Raw genomic sequence first — 20,611 nt, forward strand, 5'->3', positions numbered from 1 at the left:
TACCACCTCATCAGTGAAGCATGGTGGTGGTAGTGTCATGGCATGCGCAAGTATGGCTGCCAATGGAACTGGTTCCCTTGTATTTATTGTTGATGTGACTCCTGACAAAAGCAGCAGAATGAATTCTGAAGTGTTTCGGGCAATATTATATGCTCATATTCAGTCAAATGCTTCAGAACTCATTGGACGGTGCTTCACAGTGCAGATGGACAATGACCCGAAGCATACTGCAAAAGCAACCAAAGAGTTTTTTAAGGCTAAAAAGTGGAATGTTATGCAATGGTCAAGTCAATCCCCTGACCTGAATCCGATTGAGCATGCATTTCACTTGATGAAGACAAAACTGAAGGGAAAATGCCCTAAGAACAAGCAGAAACTGAAGACATTTGCAGTAGAGGCCTGACAGAGCATCACCAGGGATGAAACCCAGCGTCTGGTGATGTCTATGCATTCCAGACTTCAGGCTGTAATTGCCTGCAAAGGATTTGCCACAAAGTATTAAAAAGTGAAAGTTAGATTTAGGATTGTTTAGTTTGTCCTATTACTTTTGGCCCCTTAAAAAGTGGGAGGCACATATAGAAACCGTTGTAATTTCTACACCGTTCACCTGATTTGGATGTAATTACCCTCAAATTAAATCGGAAAGTCTGCAGTTAAAACACATCTTGTTTGTTTCATTTCAAAGCCATTGTGGTGGTGAATAGAGGCCAAAATATTAAAATTCTGACAATGTCCCAATATTTATGCATCTGACTGTATATATATATATATATACATATATATATTTACACTGGGTAGTGGCACTCAGAGGATTCACATAAGATACAACAGATGTCTCAGTGGTCAATGTCTCAATGTATTCACGTTTTTGTTAAGTGGAACAATTGTTATGACCACCAGGCTATTTTACACAAAGCAGCTATTCCGCAACGAATGCTGACGTAGGATGTCTGACTTTGTATAAGAACAGAAAGGCATAGGCATGCAGAGACTAACAAGGTGTACAACTCATTAAATAATGGGTAAAGGACGTGATCTAAAGGACTGATCTGTTGAACGCCTGGAATAATTGTTGGCGTTCGCAGCAGTGGTGGGAGCATTAGCAAAACAGCTGCACTGGTGAATTGTTCGAGGGCGGCATATGTACACAGAGTGGCCTGAGCTCAAGGACTGGATGCAGGACAGAGAGTGGGCAGGCTTGTTCAGTCCCATAGTCAGGCAACAGTGCATCAAATTATGGAATCAGGGACCAATTCATGGCCTCTAAACAAACAGTGCGCCAAACATTACATCATATGGGCTACAGAAGTCAACGGCCTCTCCATACGTCATTGCTATCTGCTGCAAACAGGGTGAAATGCCACCAGTTTGATCAGGAACACAGGAATTGGAGAGTAAATGACTGGTAATGGGCAGAGCTGTAACTAGACTTTTTGGTGCCCTGTGCCAGAAAGAGCATTGGCACCCCCCTCATTTTTCAAATAGGGACATAATGCACCCAAAAAAGGGGAATGGCCTCATGAGGAAGGACCAGGGAAGAGATAGGGGAGGCCAGGAGATGCTGGGGATGAAATAAGAGGAAGCTACAAGAGTGACTGATAATAAACAGAAATTTGACAAGCCCAAACAGCGCCCCCTGATCTGTGGTGCCCTGTGCGATGGCACCGGCCGCACTACCCTAGCTACGGCCCTGGTAATGGGTCATGTGGTCTGAAGAATCATGTTCCTCGTCAATTACACCATGCAGATGATAGACTGAGGACATGGACAACAGCAGGAAAGCATGGATCCTTCTTACATCATCACAACTCTTCAGGCTGGTGGAGGCAATGTTATGGAGAATCAGATCATCGCATTTGGGCTAATATTCCCCAAGATATATACTGACAGTTGGTAGAATCCATGCCTAGAAGAATTCATACTGTATTTAGGGCAAAATGTGGCCCAACAAAGTACTAACCTGATGGTCATAATAATTTGGCCACCCAGTGTGTATTATAGATAAATGTATTTACATTTTTTTCCAGCATGTCTTAGTTTAATGTGTATGGAGTAAATTTACTAAGAATCAAGTTTGGTCGAGTTTTTTTTTTTTTTAACTCACTTCGCCGAAACTCGGGTGAGTTTCCTGTTTTTCAACTCGCAAATTTACTAAGAAGGGAGTTTAGCTGAAAGTGAGTTTTCCGATGGTGAAGCAGAACGAGTTTTTTCCCCCAAATTGCGAGTTTAGATGAGATTACTTACCCGAGATTGCAGTGTTTTTTCTCTGCAAAACTCACCCAGGCAAGCAGCCTGCACATATCAGTGAAATATGTGAAGGCTGCTTGTGTGGTCTACCTGTAAAAAATGGGTAAAATGTTTTTTTGTTTTTTTTTAAATGACGTTGGGCACTCCCCCCCCCCCAAAAGCCTAACCAGCACTGGACTTGCCAGCCAGTCCTGGTTCCTAAAATTATGGGAAACAAAATGAGTAGGGATCCACCGTAATTTAAGATCCAGCACCTGGCTGCAGGGCCAGTTCCTGGATTTAATTATATGGGGGAAAAATTGCGAAGAGATCCACATGTAATTAAAACCAGCACCAGACCCAAAACGGCCGGGCTGTAATGCCACAGCCCGGAGACCCTATTACCGGGTCTCCATGGCCAAAGCATTATCAGCCCAAGCCACTCAGGCCAAGTCAGGGATCTCAGGGGAAGTGGGACCCCCCAAAAAGAGGTTCCCCCCTCTCCCGAACCCCAGGCTTGATCTGAAGTCCAGGGCTCTTCCCCACATCCCTGCACTGTGGGTTCGGAGGTAATAAAGTGAAGAATAGATGTAAACTATTGTATTTGACAGTGGGACTACAGGTGCCAGCATGCCTGCCCTTTGGCACTTGTGGAACTACTAGAGCCAGCAGGTGCCGGCACCCGTACCCCCACTGTAAAATAAATAGTTAAAAAAAGACATAACACACACAGTGAATAGTAAAGATTTATTACACACATCCATCTATCACACATACTTACCTTCTACCAGATGTTTCTGTCTTGTTCTCCAATGTAGAATCCGTGAAAAATGGTCTGCAAAAAAGATCGTATACTCACCTCCATCCTGGCGCTGCTCTCCGTAGCATCCAGGGTCTTTGCAAAACAAAAAAGCGACTTACCCAAACCAATTCGAACAAGTGTAAGTATATGCTGTATGCATATACTTACACTACGCAATCTGACAGATGATCGGAATCATCTGTTTTTTAGCATGGCTCGCTGGCCAATCAGCGGCTGATTTACATGTACGGCTGCTCATTGGCTGGGACCCACATGGGACCAGCCAATGTAAAGCTACATGTAAAGCCTGGGGTTCGGGAGAGGGTGGACCCCTTTTGGGGGGGTCCCCACTTCCCCTGAGATCCACGGCTTGGCCTGAGTGGCTTGGGCTGATAATGCTTTGGTCACGGAGCCCCGGTAATAGGATCTCCGGGCTGTGGCATTACAGCTCGGCCGTTTTGGGTCCGGTGCTGGTTTCAATTATAGGGGGACCCCTACACAATTTTTCCCCCCTATAATTAAAACCAGGACTGGCCCTGCAGCAAGGGAGGGAGAGGGACCCTTCATCATTTTTTTAAAAAAAAACACTTTATATTAGGTATTCAGGCAGAAACATTCACAAATCACACTGATCTGTGTATGTTTCTGCCAAACTCACAGCTCAGGAGGTGGTCTATTTGAAACCTCAATTTATCAGTGAGTTTGCTACAAACTCACCCAAGATTGTAAACTGGATTCTTTGTAAATTTGCGAGTTGCAACTTTTCATGTAAAGAACTTCCTAGTTTGGCCGATGGTGAGTTTAGTAGAGTTTGCAAACTCACATGAGTTTTAACAGTGAGAAGAGAAAACTCACATCCAAACTCACACCTGTGTGGTCTTAGGGCCTGATTCAGAGCCGCTCGTAAGCGGCAGAACGCTCGCTCCGAGCGATGTTTGCCCAACTGCGCATGCGTACGGATCGTAATACGCATGCGCGAACCAGTCAATGCGGCCGAAAATCGTTTGTTGTAAATAGCGAATGCCTGCTAATATGAGTGACAGGAGGAGGCGTATGTGGGTGGTAACAGGGGAAGGTGCTTGAAAACGGGGAGTGGAGATCAGAACGCAAGCGTGCTTAAAGGTCAAAACGGGCGTTTTATGGGTGTGCATAATTAATACAGCAGCGTCACTGACCACGTCGCTGGGTTATTTTATAGTCAGAACTGCTTGCAATTTTGTGGTAGGAAAAACCAACCACAAGAATAGCGAGCAGTTCATATGCTGGTCGATGTACTCGATTAATCTAATAAATAGCGGACATGACGTAGGATGCGAGCGGCCAGGGGGCGTATTTTTCAAATAAACGTCCGCAAGTTTTGTTCGCTCGTTCAGACATGGAGGCGTGAACAGACCGCAAAGAGCGAACGGTTCATTTGAATAGCCACCCCTTTTTTCTGAACGAGCGAGCGCAAATAGCGTCCGGCTCTGAATCAGGCCCTTAGTAAATTCGCGAGTTTGAAAAACAAGCTAAACTCGCATGATTTTGCAAACTCACCCAAACTCGATTCTTAGTAAATTTACCCCTAGGAATTGCAATTCTAAGCTTAGTCTTTTTAGCAGTAGGGGAAGTTTATTAATGTATATTTTTTTCTTTATTTTATTACATAGTAAAAGACTTAAATGTGAAAAGTCATCCTTTAACTTCCTAGCTGCAATGGAACAATAACTCCCAGCATGCTCAGAGGGACTGTGGCAGATTCTGTGTTCACCTAATTTTTGCCCCACCCCTCACCCCCTTAAGGTGCGTACACACTACACAATATTTTAAACGATATTGCCGATAATGACACATCGTTATGACAATTTTGTTTTATCGTCCAGTGTGTATGCACTATATCGTTAACGATGCGCGCTCCCGTGGGTCGTTAACGATATCCCTAGTCGTCTGTACTTGCAGCACAATCTGGGGATATCGTTAGCGATGCCATACTGCCGAATGCAGCATGGCCCTGCTCCCCCCCCCCTCTGCCGTCGTTTATCATTGCCGGCATCGGCAAGTGTGCATGCACCTACTGATGCCAGCACTCACACCGGGTCCGCCGAGTCTGACATCGCTGGGTACACACATCGTTTAGTGTGTACCCAGCATAAATATAAGACTTTAAAGCAGGTGTACGCAAACCAGTAGCTCTCCAGCTGCCGTTGCCAACTCTAGGCGTGCTGGGACTTGCCGTTTCCAAATAGCTATAGAGCCTCAGATGAAGCCAACATTGTCAAAAAGTACAATAGAATGACTTGACTGGCTTAGACACCTGACACTGCAGAGCAATACACACGTTTGAAATATTCTAAATATTCGCAATGAAGGAATTAGAAGGAGCGGTTAGAGCTGCCGTTTTCATGAAGATAAAAATCTGTAAGCATAAATGTTATGTGCTAAAATAAAGTCAAATATTAGTCTTGTCCAAAACGTCCTGTAGAGTACTTGATTGGCAGTGACTGGAAACAGAAAGATAGGTCGTTGACTGTTAATAAAATATATTTTTAAAAAAATTATAAAAATAAAATGTAAAAATATTTAATTCTTCCCAGGTCAGCTCACATTACATAGGTCTTATCTCCCATGTACCCCACCCCCAGCTACTACACACCTGTTATCCTTTCATTTTATCTTTCACACGCATTCTCCACCTTCCTCTTTTCACTCATACGTCAACTCTCTCGTCCTCCCCCCACCACCTCTACTCCCCTTGTTTCACCTGTGGTTCCAGTGATCTCAGTATCTTGGCTCTGTTCCTGTCCTTTCTCTGCTCTCAGGAGTATTCTATATTCGGTTCCTTCCTCCAGACCTGTTACCCTGATCCTGTCCCCTTTCCCAGGGACCCTGAGCTTCCTCTCCTTGCCACTGGGAGGAACAAGCGTCACAACGTAGCGGTCAGGAAGGAAATGACCCCTCTCCCATCGTAATAGCAAAGACGAATAGGTGACTTCTGTCACGCGGAAGCCACGTGGAGTCTCAATCCCTAAACAAGTGCACACAAAGAGAAACGTAATGAGATCTGGGACATCTATTAATATAACGTAATATGCACCTGCCCCCTACATTATTACATCAGCATAGGAAACTGGGACAGCTTTGTGACAAAGAGCCTTCATATTTCATGTGTGTTCACTGGATTCATTTCAGGAGCCAAATACAGAAACACAGGACACGGTTCCCACAAGTTCTAAAAATAATAGAAGTCCATCAGGGGTCTGGACATCTGGATAATTAATCATTGCGCTGTTCCAAAAATTAGAACATTTGGAGAACTGGGACACAGTGGGTGCCTATTTATAATCCACATCTAATAACTAGTTGATCCATTTCCCTCTACGACTTCTGCTAATTGAGCCATTCTATGGTTAACTGCTAACCGTAATGGGCATGGATAAATTCCTGATTCATTGGCCAAGGCTACCAGAGACATATATTATGCAAATAATTATTCAAGGGTGTAACTAGAACTTTTTGGATTTGTGGCATTATTAGAAAGTGGTTCTTGCCTCAATGTTTCTAAAAAAATTCCCTCTCTCCAAAGTGGTTGTTACTTTTATGCCCCATATTAGTGTTCTAGTTCACATTATGACACACAGTGCCACCAAATTACTTTAGGCTACATTGTAGTGCCCCCAGTGCACATTATGCTTTATTGTAGTGCCCATTTCACATGATGCCAGTTTATATTATGCCACATTGGGGAGATGTGCCAAGCCTTGGAGAGAGATAATGTGGAGAGAGATAAAGTACCAACCAATATCTCATGTCAGCTTACAGGCTGTTTTTGAAAATGATTGGTTGGTACTTTATCTCACTCCACTTTATCTCTCTCCAAGGTTTGATACATCTCCCAACAGTGCCTGCCAGTTTATATTATGCCACATTGTGATGCGACCAGATCATATTATGCCACATAGTGCCCCCAGTTCATATTATGCCACATAGTGCCCCCAGTTCATATTATGCCACATAGTGCCCCCAGTTCATATTATTCCACATAGTGCATCCAGTTCATATTATGCCACATAGTGCCCCCAGTTCATATTATGCTACATCATAGTGTCCAAAAGTTCACATTATGCTACAGTGTCTCCAGTTCACATTGGTGGGATCCTGCTTGCTTTGCAACTTGCTGACCTGGCCTGGTGGGGGTCCCAAGAGAAAAGGGATCAGCTGCCCATGCACCTGTTCCCCCCCCCCAACCTTTGAATCTCCATCTATTTTGGAATTGCAAGCCACAGCATGCAAAGTTAACCTGGAACTTGTAGTACTACAAGAGCTGGAGAAAAACAGAATTGTGAGTTATTATTGAGATGAATTTAAGTAGTAGAAATGAGCACCGACAATGACACTGGAGGTGCATTTATAGTGAATGCAAACTTTATGTCACCTGAATGTCCGTGTTGATTGGTTCAAAAATGGGGGAGCCAAAAATATAAGGCTTTAATACATTCACAGTTCATCAACGGCGTTGAGTGACTCGTTTATTCTGTTGTGTCATTCATATATTCTTTCCAAAAAGGGAAAGCTGGGAGCCCGATCCAAACTATTTTGGATGGGCCCGGTATTTCCACCAATAAAGCTTTAACAGTGGAACACAGCTTGCTACCAATTAGCCTGTCAATGAGAAATACAGCTTGTGGCATCCCTAGGGTGGGCAGGAGATTCATTTGATGTTAATTGCAGCTCCCAGTATGCTGTGATTGCCAGCGTTGGATTTCCAAAGACATCGTTTTGGATTTCTGGGGCACACGTCCATGCACACTCACTTGTTGTAGCAGTTATAGATGTCTCAGGTCCTAGCGTTGAGCCCTTGCGTGGTTGGATGGTCACATGATATTCTTCTCCTGGAGCCAGCCCAGTCTGATGGTATGTGACCAGGGAGCCACCAATTGTGCTGCTTATCACGCCATTCTCCTTCTGTGCAGTAGTTAGTATATAACAGTATACATCACAATATCATACTGTATGCATAGTATACAAAATGTATACAATATATATTATACAGTAAATCCATTTCATTTGACACTGACAACATTATTGCTGAACACATGCACTTATTAAAGATTAAGGCTGGGTACACACCTAAAGATTTTCTGTCCAACCATCCAACTAGTTGATTGGTTGGAATGAAAATCTGGTAACGTATGGGAGTAACTGATGATCAGCAATTTGCTCCTAAATATCAGAAAACAGATGAAAATGGTCGGTCAGACAAGTTTGTTAAATGTTTGATCTAAACAATTTGTTCAAACAACAGTTTTTGTCCATTTTCCGGCGTTTGGGAGCAAATTGCTGATTGTCAGTTACTCCCATACGTTACCAGATTTTCATTCCAACCAATCAACTAGTTGGATGGCTGGACAGAAAATCTTTAGGTGTGTACCCAGCCGTACTCTACATATGAGTTATGCTAATGATGTGGTTAAAATATAGCAGTAGGGCTTTTAGGGATACAGTTATAATAGTAAAATTATGTTTATAAAAGGTAAATACATTTCAGGAATAGGTGCTATAGGTGATTAGATGCTATGGGGGAGATCATGATGTATGAAGTCTTGGAGAGAGATAAAATGGAGATTTACCTATATCTATCTAGCACAGTCTATCAAATAACATTTAGGGGGCGATTCAATTGTTTCCAATGGTGGCTATGACTAGTGGGCATCCGAACCGAGCAATTCAATTGTTGCCCTGTTCAGATGCGAATACCACCGGAGCTGGCATTTCTGCTCGCGCCCACCTGAGCTGGCAAGCATAAATGTGTGAAAAATCTGTGGTTTGAGGGGCACAAACCAGGACTTTAGACTGGTGTAGCTGCTTTTTATGGCTCAACCCGGTCTATTTGGGTGCAACATGAGCGATAAGGCATGGGTGCCTCCCCCCAAAATTTAATATTGCACCCTGATCTCCCATGACTTTAGAATGGAGATCGGGTGCAATAAAATAATTGAGTCATCCCCCCTGCAGAAGCTGATTGGTTGCTTTGGGCAACTTTTCCACTTTGTCTCTCTCCAAGGATTGATATAGCCCCCCCTATAGGTGAGACTCGTAGGCTTGTTCTATAGGTTTATGCAATGTTGATGTGTAGTCATCACTGCTCCCACTGAAAACTAACCTTTATAACAACTCCAGTTGGCCATACAAGACAGCTTTGTGTTGTTTATTTACCTATGCAGGGTCGGACTGAACCACAGGGGTACAGGGGAAATCCCCGGTGGGCCCCACTGCCTGAGGGCTCCACCTTCTCTTCTAAGGTCAGGTTTCAGACAGTGCACTTGAATAATACATTGTTACTCTATTGCAGAGTCGCTTGATAGAGTAGGAACATGGATGAACAGACCATGCACTGTAGTATCCATGTTGTCTGCAGGCTACATACCTCCCAACATGACCCTCTCCAGGAGGAACACAATGCTCTGGTCCTGGACTTCCCTGGTAATTTATGATTGGTGGCGGCTCCAGAGATGGGGCTGCAGCGCAGTTCAAAAATTCAAATAGGGGAGTCACACTAACTGCCAGTGAGCCCCAGCCAGTGATGTTTGGCAGCGTGTGAAATGACAGTTGGTGTGACCCCCCTATTTGAATTTTGAACTGCGCTGCAGCCCCACCTCTTACCAGGGAAGTCCATAACCAGAGCATTGTGTCCCTCCTGGAGAGGGCCATGTTGGGAGGTATGAGGCTATGGGCCTGATTCAGAGCCGCTCGTAAGTGGCCGGTCGTTCGCTCCGAGCGATGTTTGCCTAACTGCGCATGCGTACGGATCGTAATACGCATGCGCGAACCAGTCAGTGCGGCCGAAAATCATTTGTTCGCTAAATAGCGAATGCCTGCTATTTTGAGTGACAGGAGGAGGCGTATGTGGGTGGTAACAGGGGAAGGTGCTTGAAAACGGGGAGTGGAGATCCGAACGCAGGCGTGCTTAAAGGTCAAAACGGGCGTTTAAAGGGTGTGCATAATTAATACAGCAGCGTCATTGACCACGTCACTGGGTTATTTTATAGCCAGAACTGCTTGCAAAATTGTGGTAGCAAAAACCAACCACAAGAATAGCGAGCAGTTCATACCCTGGTCGATGTACTCGATTAATCTAATAAATAGCGGACATGACGTAGGATGCGAGCTGCCAGGGGGCGTATTTTTTCAAAAAACGACCGCAAGTTTTGTTCGCTCGTTCAGACATAGAGGTGTGAACAGACCGCAAAGAGCGAACGGTTCATTTGAATAGCCACCCCTATTTTCTGAACGATCGTGCGCAAATAGCGTCCGGCTCTGAATCAGGCCCTATGTCCTCTATAATGGTTGGCCAAGCCTCTGTGGTGACTGGCCACACCCCTCTGGAGGTTGGCCACACCCTTTATGCATGGGCCCCTACCATTGCCTTCCCCTGGTGGGCCCTTCATGCCCCAGTGCGGCACTTTACCTATGTGATAGTTGCCAAAGGTAGGCCTCACCCGTCCTGGACATACCTCAGCAACATGTAAAATCTACTGTATGCAAGCCACTCCACTACTGGTCCGTTGCTAAGGCTACACCCACCCGCTGCCATACGTCTCAGACCACAGTCCTCACAAACTAACGCACTAATTCAGGCAATTGAAAATTAAAATGTAACTGTATTAAAACCGGATATGTTTTTAGTAACCCGGCACAGGGGATGCTGGCGCTTAGCATCCCGACCGCAGGCATCCCGAAGGTAAGTAGCGGGGTTGGGGAGAGGGTCAGGAGTTAGGCACTAGGGGGGGAGGTTAGGGTTAGGCACTAGGGAGGGAGGGTTAGGTTTGGGGTGCTGGGAGGGGGAGGTTAGGTTCAGGCACTGGGGAGGGAGGGGTAGGGAGAGGGGGAGTAATAGGATACATACCGACAGGTGTCGGCAATCCTGTTTGGATGCCAGCGTAGGGATTTTGGCAGCCAGGATCCCGAGCGCCGGAATCCCGTACCCATCCCTATTAAAACATATCAAAGACATCAATATAATAATAATAGTAGAACCTTTACATGTCAAACAAATGACCAAAGTCTGCTACACCTAATAAAACTTACTAAATAAATACATCAGTGATAAGTAGTGAATATATATATGTGAATAATAAATATTGAATAGATACATCAATAAAAAATACTGAAAAATCATACAATAATATAGATCTGTTAAGAATGTCAAAAATACATTTTGAATAAATATAAAATAATAACCAATATTAAACGTAGAATAAATATGTAAAAAAAATAAATATTGGATTTCACCCAAATATGAACCATGGATGATGAGCGCTGATACCATCCAAAGTTCCAGTTGTCATATAAACCAAAAGACTGACAGGAGGACATCCCGATGCCGGCTGGTTAGTACTCAAACCCTCTCCTCTCCCCCCCCCCCCTAACCAGTGGCGTAACTAGGGTACATGGAGGCCAGGACAAAATGAAAAATGGAGCCCCCATCTTCCCCTATGTGCATGCGCCAAAGGCGCGTGAGTTGAAAAAATGGGCATGTTCACATGCCACAGGGGGCATGGCCACTGAAAAATGGGGCATGCCAACATGACACACACCCCTTTCTTGTCACTCTGGGATCATTCCTTTCCATTACATATGCACCTTAATGCCCCGAGTAGTAGTGCCCCTCTTGCAATGCCCACTGTAGTAGAGCCCCTTATGCAATGTCCCCAGTAGAAGTGCCCCATGTAGTAGTGCCCTTTATACAGTGCCCCCAGTAGTGCACCCTTATACTGTGCCCCCCTATGCAGTGCCCCTTATATAGTCCCTCCTATGCAGTGCCCCCAGTAGTTGTTCCCTTTATGCAGGCCCCCAGTAGTGCCTCTTATACAGTACCCCAGTAGTGGTCCCCCTTATGTAGGCCCCCAGTAGTGCCCCTTATACAGTGCCCCCAGTAGTGGTCCCTCTTATGCAGGCCCCCAGTAGTGCCTCTTATACAGTACACCCAGTAGTGGTCTCCCTTATGTAGGCCCCCAGTAGTGGTCCCCCTTATGCAGGCCCCCAGTAGTGCCCCTTATACAGTGCCCCCAGTAGTGGTCCCCCTTATGAAGGCCCCCAGTAGTGCACCTTATACAGTTCCCCCAGTAGTGCACCTTATACAGTGCCCGCAGTAGTGATCCCCCCTATGCTGTGCCCCTTATACAGTGCCCCCAGTAGTGATCCCCCTATGCTGTGCCCCTTATACAGTGCCCCCAGTAGTGCGCCTTATACAGTGCCTCAGTAGTGGTCCCCCTTATGAAGGCCCCCAGTAGTGCCCCTTATAGAGTACCCCAGTAGTGATCCCCCCTATGCTGTGCCCCTTAGACAGTGCCTTCCGTAGTGCCCCCAACCAATAGTGCATAACAGACAGACACTCACTAACTTACCTGAATCATCGCTGCTGGGTAGTATGAGTGTACTACCCTAGCGCCAGCGGCGATGCGTGTGGAATTGTGTAGTGTGGACCGCACTCACTGTGGTCTGCACTACACTTACTGACAAGGACGGGCCTGTACCATGGTCGGCGGCGCCCCCCGCACTGCCGGATTCACAGCACCCAGGGCATGAGCCCTGGCTGCCCTGCCCTAGTTACGCCACTGCCCCTAACCCTCCCTTATGTCTCTACACATAAAACTCCCCAGGGTGGTGTCTAACCCTAAGTCCCCTCCGGGGGGTGCCTAAACCTAAGCCCCCCTTCCCGCACCCTAAACCTAACCCTCCTGGGGGGGTGCCTAACCTTAACCTTCCCCCAGGGGGTGCCTAACCCTCCCCCCTAGGGGTGCCTAACCCTAATCTCCCACCCAAAACCTAATTCTAACAGCACTACACTCCCTAACCCTCCTCCCCGCGGCTAACACTAAGGACGCCCCAAACTTACCTCGTTCGGGCTGGCATACTTCGGCGTTCCGGTGTCGGGATTAAGATAGGCGTTGGTACTTCAACACCTATCTTAAGTCCCCAATCGGGCTTTGCCTGTCGGTATATAGACTGGCAGCATTTAGTCTACCGGCCTATAAACTGCAGCACGGCTGGAGAGTATTAAGGTTCAGGCACTGCAACATTCCTTTGTAAAGACCTATGCCTGTCAGGAACACTCTCCTTGGGTCACTCCTGATGCAATCAAGCGCAACCCTGAAATATTATGTGTCAGAAAAAGTGCCCTGCCACAACACTATCCAGTTCATTTACGCTACACACAGTGATAAGTTTAATAATATGAGCTTGAATGTTCATTTTCGTATGGGCATTTCAGAAGACAGATGATCCCAATGAGATTTACAAATATAGAGCCCTCCTACTGGGACAGAAGAATTCTTACTCAGTTGTCGTACACAGCTCTCTTTGATCACAGCTGAACAATTTTTACAATTACAGGGAGAAAATGCCATTTTTTTATTTATTTATTTCTTACAAGATTACTGGAAAAGGTTTTCTCCTTTACAGTTTATAGTACAAAAATCTGCAAAAAATCACCATAAATCGTGTCAGCTTGTAAACTATCCCAATGTTTAAAATTGGAACAACATATGCTCCAAATCTGTTCCAATATTTTTTATGAACGATTTGGAACACATGCAGTTCTATGACAATTTGGACTTTTCACCATTCGTCCACAAATGGTTTAAATTTATGAGTGATATCTTCTTATTTTACAGAGAGGCAGTGGTGAATTATTCACCCATGTGGTAAATTGGGCCAAGCCACATCACTCTACAGTGATGTGTGGACTTTGAAGCTGACCCAGACAAAATTGTGTTTTTAGATGTTCCCTTGACACGTAATGAAACATGAAGGAACGTAATGGCACGCAAAGACACAGGTTTTGATTCAGATATGTTTATGGAAGACAACAATCGTAATATATTTTTACATAGAAGAAGTCTTTACCCTATGCTTGTACAGAATTTAAAGTGCTACCTAAAACCTAGCTCGTACTCACTGATAATAAATTTTTTAGATGGGCTCATAAGGCATTTAACAAATGAATGCATCAAAGATACAACAGAAAAAATTGTTGTTAGTTGAAGAAGCTGTTATAATTATTAAAGGAGGGCAAAAATCCCTCCTTTATGAGATCCAGCAAATATTATTTATGTGGATGTTATTAATTAGAAATCCCTTTCTACAAATCGGGATATTTTATAGGGTGATTAAGAGAAAAACTGATCTGTGTATCTTGCTAAAAACTATATTGATATACTACATGTTAACAAGGTAATCATCTATAATGTCCTCAAGCAGATTGTTCTCTTGAATTTCCATTGGGGTTATATGTCTGTAATGTCCTCATTATAAAGAAATATTGATCAGACCAGCAGACCTGACAAACTGCTAGGAAATAAATGAAAAGACTAAAATATAAAAAGAAAATAAAAACATGAAAAGTGAAAGGGATAAAGTGGCAAATAATAGGTTCAGATGTAGGAATTGTGTAGATATATTGGTGATGTTTCAGCGGGATTTAAAACAATTTCTTTTTAAAAGCAAGATGAGGTCATTTTTTTGTTTAAAAAAAATTGGTACTTTCAATTTCATATCAAAATCAACAACAAAAAATGCGCTTGTGCCAAATTGGATACAATTACATTTTCCCCATTGTGTTTGTTGAAATATATTGATTCAGAATTGCACTTGATGGTGTTACAAGTGATTTATGGTATTGAAATGCAAGCTCTTAATATTTTACTGGATCACAATTCTTAATTTAAATAAAGGTAAATGTAGATGTTATTTTAAAGTATTTAGGATCCTTGGTTCATATGTGGGTGATAGCAAATATTTATTATTGATTTATATAGTCATTATTCATAATTTAAGTATATACTATTTATTATTGATGATTTATAATATGTGTTCATGTATTTATCCAACATTTATTATTGTTTAATTTATTCAATATTTATTATGGACATATTTATTCAATATTTATTATTGACATATTTAATAGTTATTATTGATATAATTATTCAATATTTATTATTGACATATGTATTCAATATGTATTGTTGCCACATTTATTCAATAGTTAGTATTGATGCATTTGCTAAATATTTTTTATTGACATATCTATTCAATATTTAGTAATATAGATGCATTCATTTAATAGTTATTATTGATGTATGTATGCAATATTTTTTAGGTGTTTTAATCTAGTTCTAGTAGATCTTTGACCATGTGACTGGCGCCACCCCTATCAGTCATTTCTTCTTACTATTTTACTAAAGACTTTGGCATGTTTCAAATTGCACCCCCTATGAACTTCTCTTGATCTGCAACTGATCTAGGCATTACTGTATCGGAGCACTACAATTCCCATCAAACCTAGTAAATGTTACGTTGCAAGCCATAAAGAACAAGAATAAATGTATTTAGCATGTAGAAAAATGGAATAATAAATACTACGATGGAGGTTACACACGCTTTAAAAATGATTTTATGCCTACAGACTCCTCCAAGCCGCCCACTGTCCAGCCAAGATATCAGTGTGCTTTCATACACACAAGGTCATCTTGATGGCCAAATACAAACAGGCATCACAATGTACATACCTTAACCTTGAAAGTGATGTCATACAAATCTGGAGGTGTCTGAGGCTGGTCCCACTCCAGAGTGACTGCGGACTCTTCTTGTGATGTCACCCGGAAGCCACTGACAGCTAAGATTTCTGTGTCTTCTACAAAAACATTGGAGGATTTATCACTCTCTCATGTACAGTATAATGAGGGCAGATGCCCTCAGCATGTAAAAATAACAGGCCTAACATTCACTCATTCCTTTGATTTATATGAGGCATAAATGATGCTTGACCAGATGTTATCCATCCCATCACAGAATTCCTGACTGTGACCTCATTTCCTTTGCCTGATTTTCTGGTTACAAAGGTTGTAATATATTTTAACCACACAACACTTAGCCCTGCCACCATTCCATGCCTTTTTGTAATGGGCCTGCATGGTCATCTGTCCCACAGTAGTGATGCCCATCAATGGTCCAAACCATCTATGGTTTTCTGTTGATGATTTCCTGCCATCGATGTAAAGTACTGATGGCACCATTGATGGAGACCATTCATTGGCCATTCCTAGGGGTTCCTCTCTTGCAGAAAGTTTTCTAGTCTCACTTTGCTAGATATCATAAAAACTACTCAACACTGAAAAGTGCTACATGTGATAAGTATGGCTTCAATGTCCCCAGGCATCCATAATTATGTAAGTCATGTAAAAGCCTAAAATGTTTATTTTACGAAAGGGGTGGTTGTAAAGTGGTAAGTGGCTGGACTTTGCTGTGATATTAACATTTGTACACAATAGGGCTGATTCTGAGCCACATGCAAAACGTGTATCTGCACAGCGAGTATATAAATGGTTTCATGCACATAGTTGCGCCGCCCACTGTTATTACGTCCACAGCCACAGACATAACCATAGGATCGGCACTTACACCAGCCCCATGTTGGGGGCAAAATATCTGTCTGAAACAGGCGTCCGCTCGTCATAGGCTAGACTCATGATAGCACAGATGTCTAGCAACAATCCAAACGAAGTGGATCTCTTGTGTGTGTTCACAAGGTAGCTGCTCTGCTGACAGCCCAAAACACCCGTTTCAGAGAGAGAACCGGACATGTTCAGAGCCACAGTCAAGGTGAATATGCTTGGTGTGGCTCATGCGCATTTTACTAAAAATCGCTGGATGCATCTGCCTTTGGACTTGCATGCAACTCAGACTGCAGACTATCCCCCTGCCCACGCTCCCTATGCTCACATCTGTTGTCACCCTGAAATGCGTTGGGTACTTCTGGCAAAAAAAAACAAAAGTGCTGCAAAAACCACCTCACAGGAACCTATAGATTATCTGACATCTTGAGAACTTACCCACTGCGCAGTCAGGACCGTAGTACCCCTTCTTACATATGCAGACCCCATTAGTACATTTTCCTTGTCCACTACAGTTTCCGGGACAGATTTTAGCTCCGCAGACCGGCCCAGTAAAACCAGTGTTGCAGACACATTTCCCATTCACGCACTGCCCATTATTGTTACAGTTTTTGGGGCAAGCTCTGGACCCGCAATCAGGTCCTGTAAACCCAGGATTACAGATGCAAACTCCCTCTTGGCACCTTCCATGGACATGACAGTTGTCTGGACAAGATCTAGATCCACAGTCCGCTCCCACAAATCCAGAATCACAAATACACTTCCCGTTATCGCACCTTCCATGGTTATTACAGTTTTCTGGACAAGTTCTAGAGCCACAATCTTGACCAGTGTACCCAGAGTTACAAATACACACGCCATCATCACACTGGCCTCTGTTCTGACAGTCATTGGGACAGGTCCTAAATCCACAGTCTATATCAGTGTATCCCGGATTACATTGGCAAATCCCATCTTCGCACTTTCCCCTGTTGTTGCAGTCATTGGGACAAGTTTTTGATCCACAGTCAGGACCAGTATGGCCAGGATCACAGACACATTTCCCATCATCACATCTGCCATTATTATTGCAATTATCTGGACAGGTTCTGGTTCCACAGTCTGCGCCAGTGTAGCCAGGAGCACAAATACATTGACCATCTTCACACTGGCCGCGGTTGTTACAATCTTTGGGACAGGTTCTAGAGTTGCATTCTACACCAGTATACCCAATTTCACAGACACAGACCCCGTCTTCACACTGGCCTCGATTATGACAGTCTTTGGGGCATGTTCTAGAGCCACAATCCTGCCCTGTATATCCTGAATTACAAACACAGACACCGTCTTCACACTGACCCCGATTGTTGCAGTCATTGGAGCATGTTCTAGAGCCACAGTCATGGCCAGTAAATCCATAATCACACACGCACACTCCATCTTCACAATGGCCCCGATCAAAGCAGTCATTGGGGCAGGTTTTAGTACCACAGTCTAGACCAGTAAATCCGGAATTACAAAAGCAAACTCCACCTTCGCAACTGCCTCGATTATGACAGTTTTTTGGGCATGTTCTGATACTGCAATCCACTCCTGTGTAGCCTGGGGAACAGACACAGGTTCCCCTCAAACAGCGCCCATGAGTTGTACACCCAGCTGGGCAAGTCCTGATCCCACAAACTGGACCAGAAAATCCATTATTACAAATACACTTGCCATTCACACACTGCCCATTTCCACTGCAGTTCTTTGGGCAGGCTTTAGTTCCACAATCTGGCCCAGAAAATCCAGGATTACAAATGCATGTTCCATCTTCACACTGGCCCCGGTTCTGACATTTGTTGGGGCAGGTTCTTGACTTGCAATCCGGCCCCGTGTACCCAGGGTCGCAGACGCATTTCCCATCATCACACCTGCCCTGTTTGTGGCAGTCATTTGGGCAAGTCCTGATCTCACAGTCAGGGCCAGCAAACCCCGCATCACAGATGCACTCTCCATCCTCACATCGGCCACGTCTCTCACACTCTGCAGAGCAGATTCTGATCCCACAGTCCAACCCGACGAATCCAGGGTCACACACGCACTTTCCTGAAATGCACTGACCCTGCTCGTTGCAGTCTTCAGGGCAGGCTTTGTGTCCACAGTCCTCTCCATGAAACCCGACATCGCAAACACAGACTCCATCCTCACATCTGCCATTTTTGTTACAATCATTGAGGCAAGATCTAGAACTGCAGTCCACACCTGTATATCCCGTATCACAAACACAAACTCCATTCTCACAGTCGCCACGGCCTCGACAATTATTGGGACAGCTTTTGGTACCACAATCCACCCCAGAAAAACCCGGACGGCAAACACAAATTCCGTTTTCACACTTCCCCCTGTTTAGACAGTTCCTGGGGCAGACTTTAGTTCCACAGTCCAGACCAGTAAATCCAGAAAAGCAGACACAGACACCCCCTTCACATTTCCCTTGGTTCATGCAGTTTTTTGGGGCAAGTTCTAGAACTGCAGTCTTCTCCAGTAAATCCAGGATCGCAAACACAAACTCCATCTTCGCAGCGCCCACGATTTTGACAGTTTTTGGGGCAGCCTTTGGAACCACAAGCCACACCAAAGTATCCTTTAAAGCAGACACAACTTCCCTTTATACAATGGCCTTGGTCATTGCAGTCCTCAGGGCACGTCAGTAGTTGGCATCTGTCTCCCATGTAGCTATCTTTACACTGGCACTCCCCATTCACACAGGTGCCTCGGTCGTCACCACCGCACCCCCCAGGGCAATCATTATTTTCCTGGTTACAGGCAGGGGATTTGATATTCGCTGGGTTATCTGGAAAAAGAAAAAAAGATTTCTCAGTATTGTAGACAGGAACATATAAAACATTGTAGAATTTATTTAAAGCTAGATTAAGTCTGTTTTTTGTGTGCATAAGATAGCGCTTTCGTACTAGACATGTGCACCAAAAACACGTATCCATAGGTCTATGTGTAGAATGTTGTCCATTGTTGACTCCAGTCTACCGATGTATCCACAGATGGACGCCTATCCTCTAATCTTGCCAAATAGCCCCATTTGGCATGACACAGACAATGCAGATAAGCCACGATATGCATCCTGCCATACAGATATATACTGAATGTTCCGCTTATGGCCCGTATTCAGTTTGGAGCCAATCGGAATTTCGCCACGCGGAACAGTATCGCCGTATTCAATTTGAAAAACTTTCTGCCTAGGCGGAAAGTCAAAGCAATGTAATAGGTGAAAATGTTTCGCCTATGAATAGCAGGTGGAAAAAAGTGCAAAATTAGGGTCTTGGGGTGCAACGTTGCGGGAACCCCCGTGCAGCCATCAGACAGTCCCCCAAAGGTAAACTGTGTCAACATGTTTTAAAAAAACACTTAAGAACACCCCAAAAAATCACTTTCATTTTGGGTGGCGAAGAAAAAAAGTTGCGGGACAAAGTTAAACACTAGCGAACTAGACTCTGCGGGGGTCCCCAAATATACCCCAAGTGTTTTTTTTGTTGCAGGGGCTTGCGGCAGGTGGATTTTTCAAGTTTTTTTTAAAACTGAACTTTAGCAACTTGTAAATATGCTGCCCCCCATTTTCACGTACCCCAAATTTGCTGGGATAACTTATTTTCTGCAAAAAAAACTCCACAGTACTATTCTTCACCACTTATACAAAAACGCTATTTAGCAGCTATTGAGCCCGTTTACAAACACCAAATACCTTCAGCAAGCCAAATTGGGGGTACCATAGCTAACCCCAATGTCAGAGCATCTTTTGGGGGGTGTCAGGCTAATTTCTCAAATCTGCACAGCGCTCGCAAGTGGGTCGATGGTCCCCCACTGCGCATGCGCACGCCGGAGCCGGCTCCGGCATGCGTGAGACCCGACCAGCGACAGGTCTCGCACCAAAGCGGGGCGGCTGTTGATTTTGATTGACTGCTTGCCCCGTTTTGGAGGCAGGCAGGGGGGGTGGCTGGCCAAAACGGAGGCGTTCCCGAAGGAACACCTGCCATTTGGGGGCGGCCCCACTGACATCACGAGTGATGTCAGTGGCGAGCTTCCGGCTCTATTAGAGCCGAAAGCTCACTGGGGCTTGCGGGAACTACACCCTACCACAAGGCTCTCGTCACAAGCTCCGATGGTCACGATGGTCGTG

General features: G+C 44.4%; 1 protein-coding gene across 1 annotated transcript in view; it reads right to left on the reverse strand.

Moving 5' to 3' along the window:
- Window positions 1–20,611, reverse strand: part of TNXB (tenascin XB) — a 148,125-nt gene that overhangs the window by 103,526 nt on the left and 23,988 nt on the right. Inside the window, 5 exon segments of the mRNA XM_088446679.1 lie at window positions 5,769–6,032; window positions 7,819–7,969; window positions 15,574–15,698; window positions 16,897–18,934; window positions 18,936–19,273. Of these exon segments, the coding sequence (XP_088302805.1) occupies window positions 5,769–6,032; window positions 7,819–7,969; window positions 15,574–15,698; window positions 16,897–18,934; window positions 18,936–19,273 (2,916 nt within the window).

This window comes from Taudactylus pleione, unplaced genomic scaffold (genome assembly GCF_031769625.1).
Source record: "Taudactylus pleione unplaced genomic scaffold, aTauple2 ptg000400l, whole genome shotgun sequence".
NCBI lineage: Eukaryota > Metazoa > Chordata > Amphibia > Anura > Myobatrachidae > Taudactylus > Taudactylus pleione.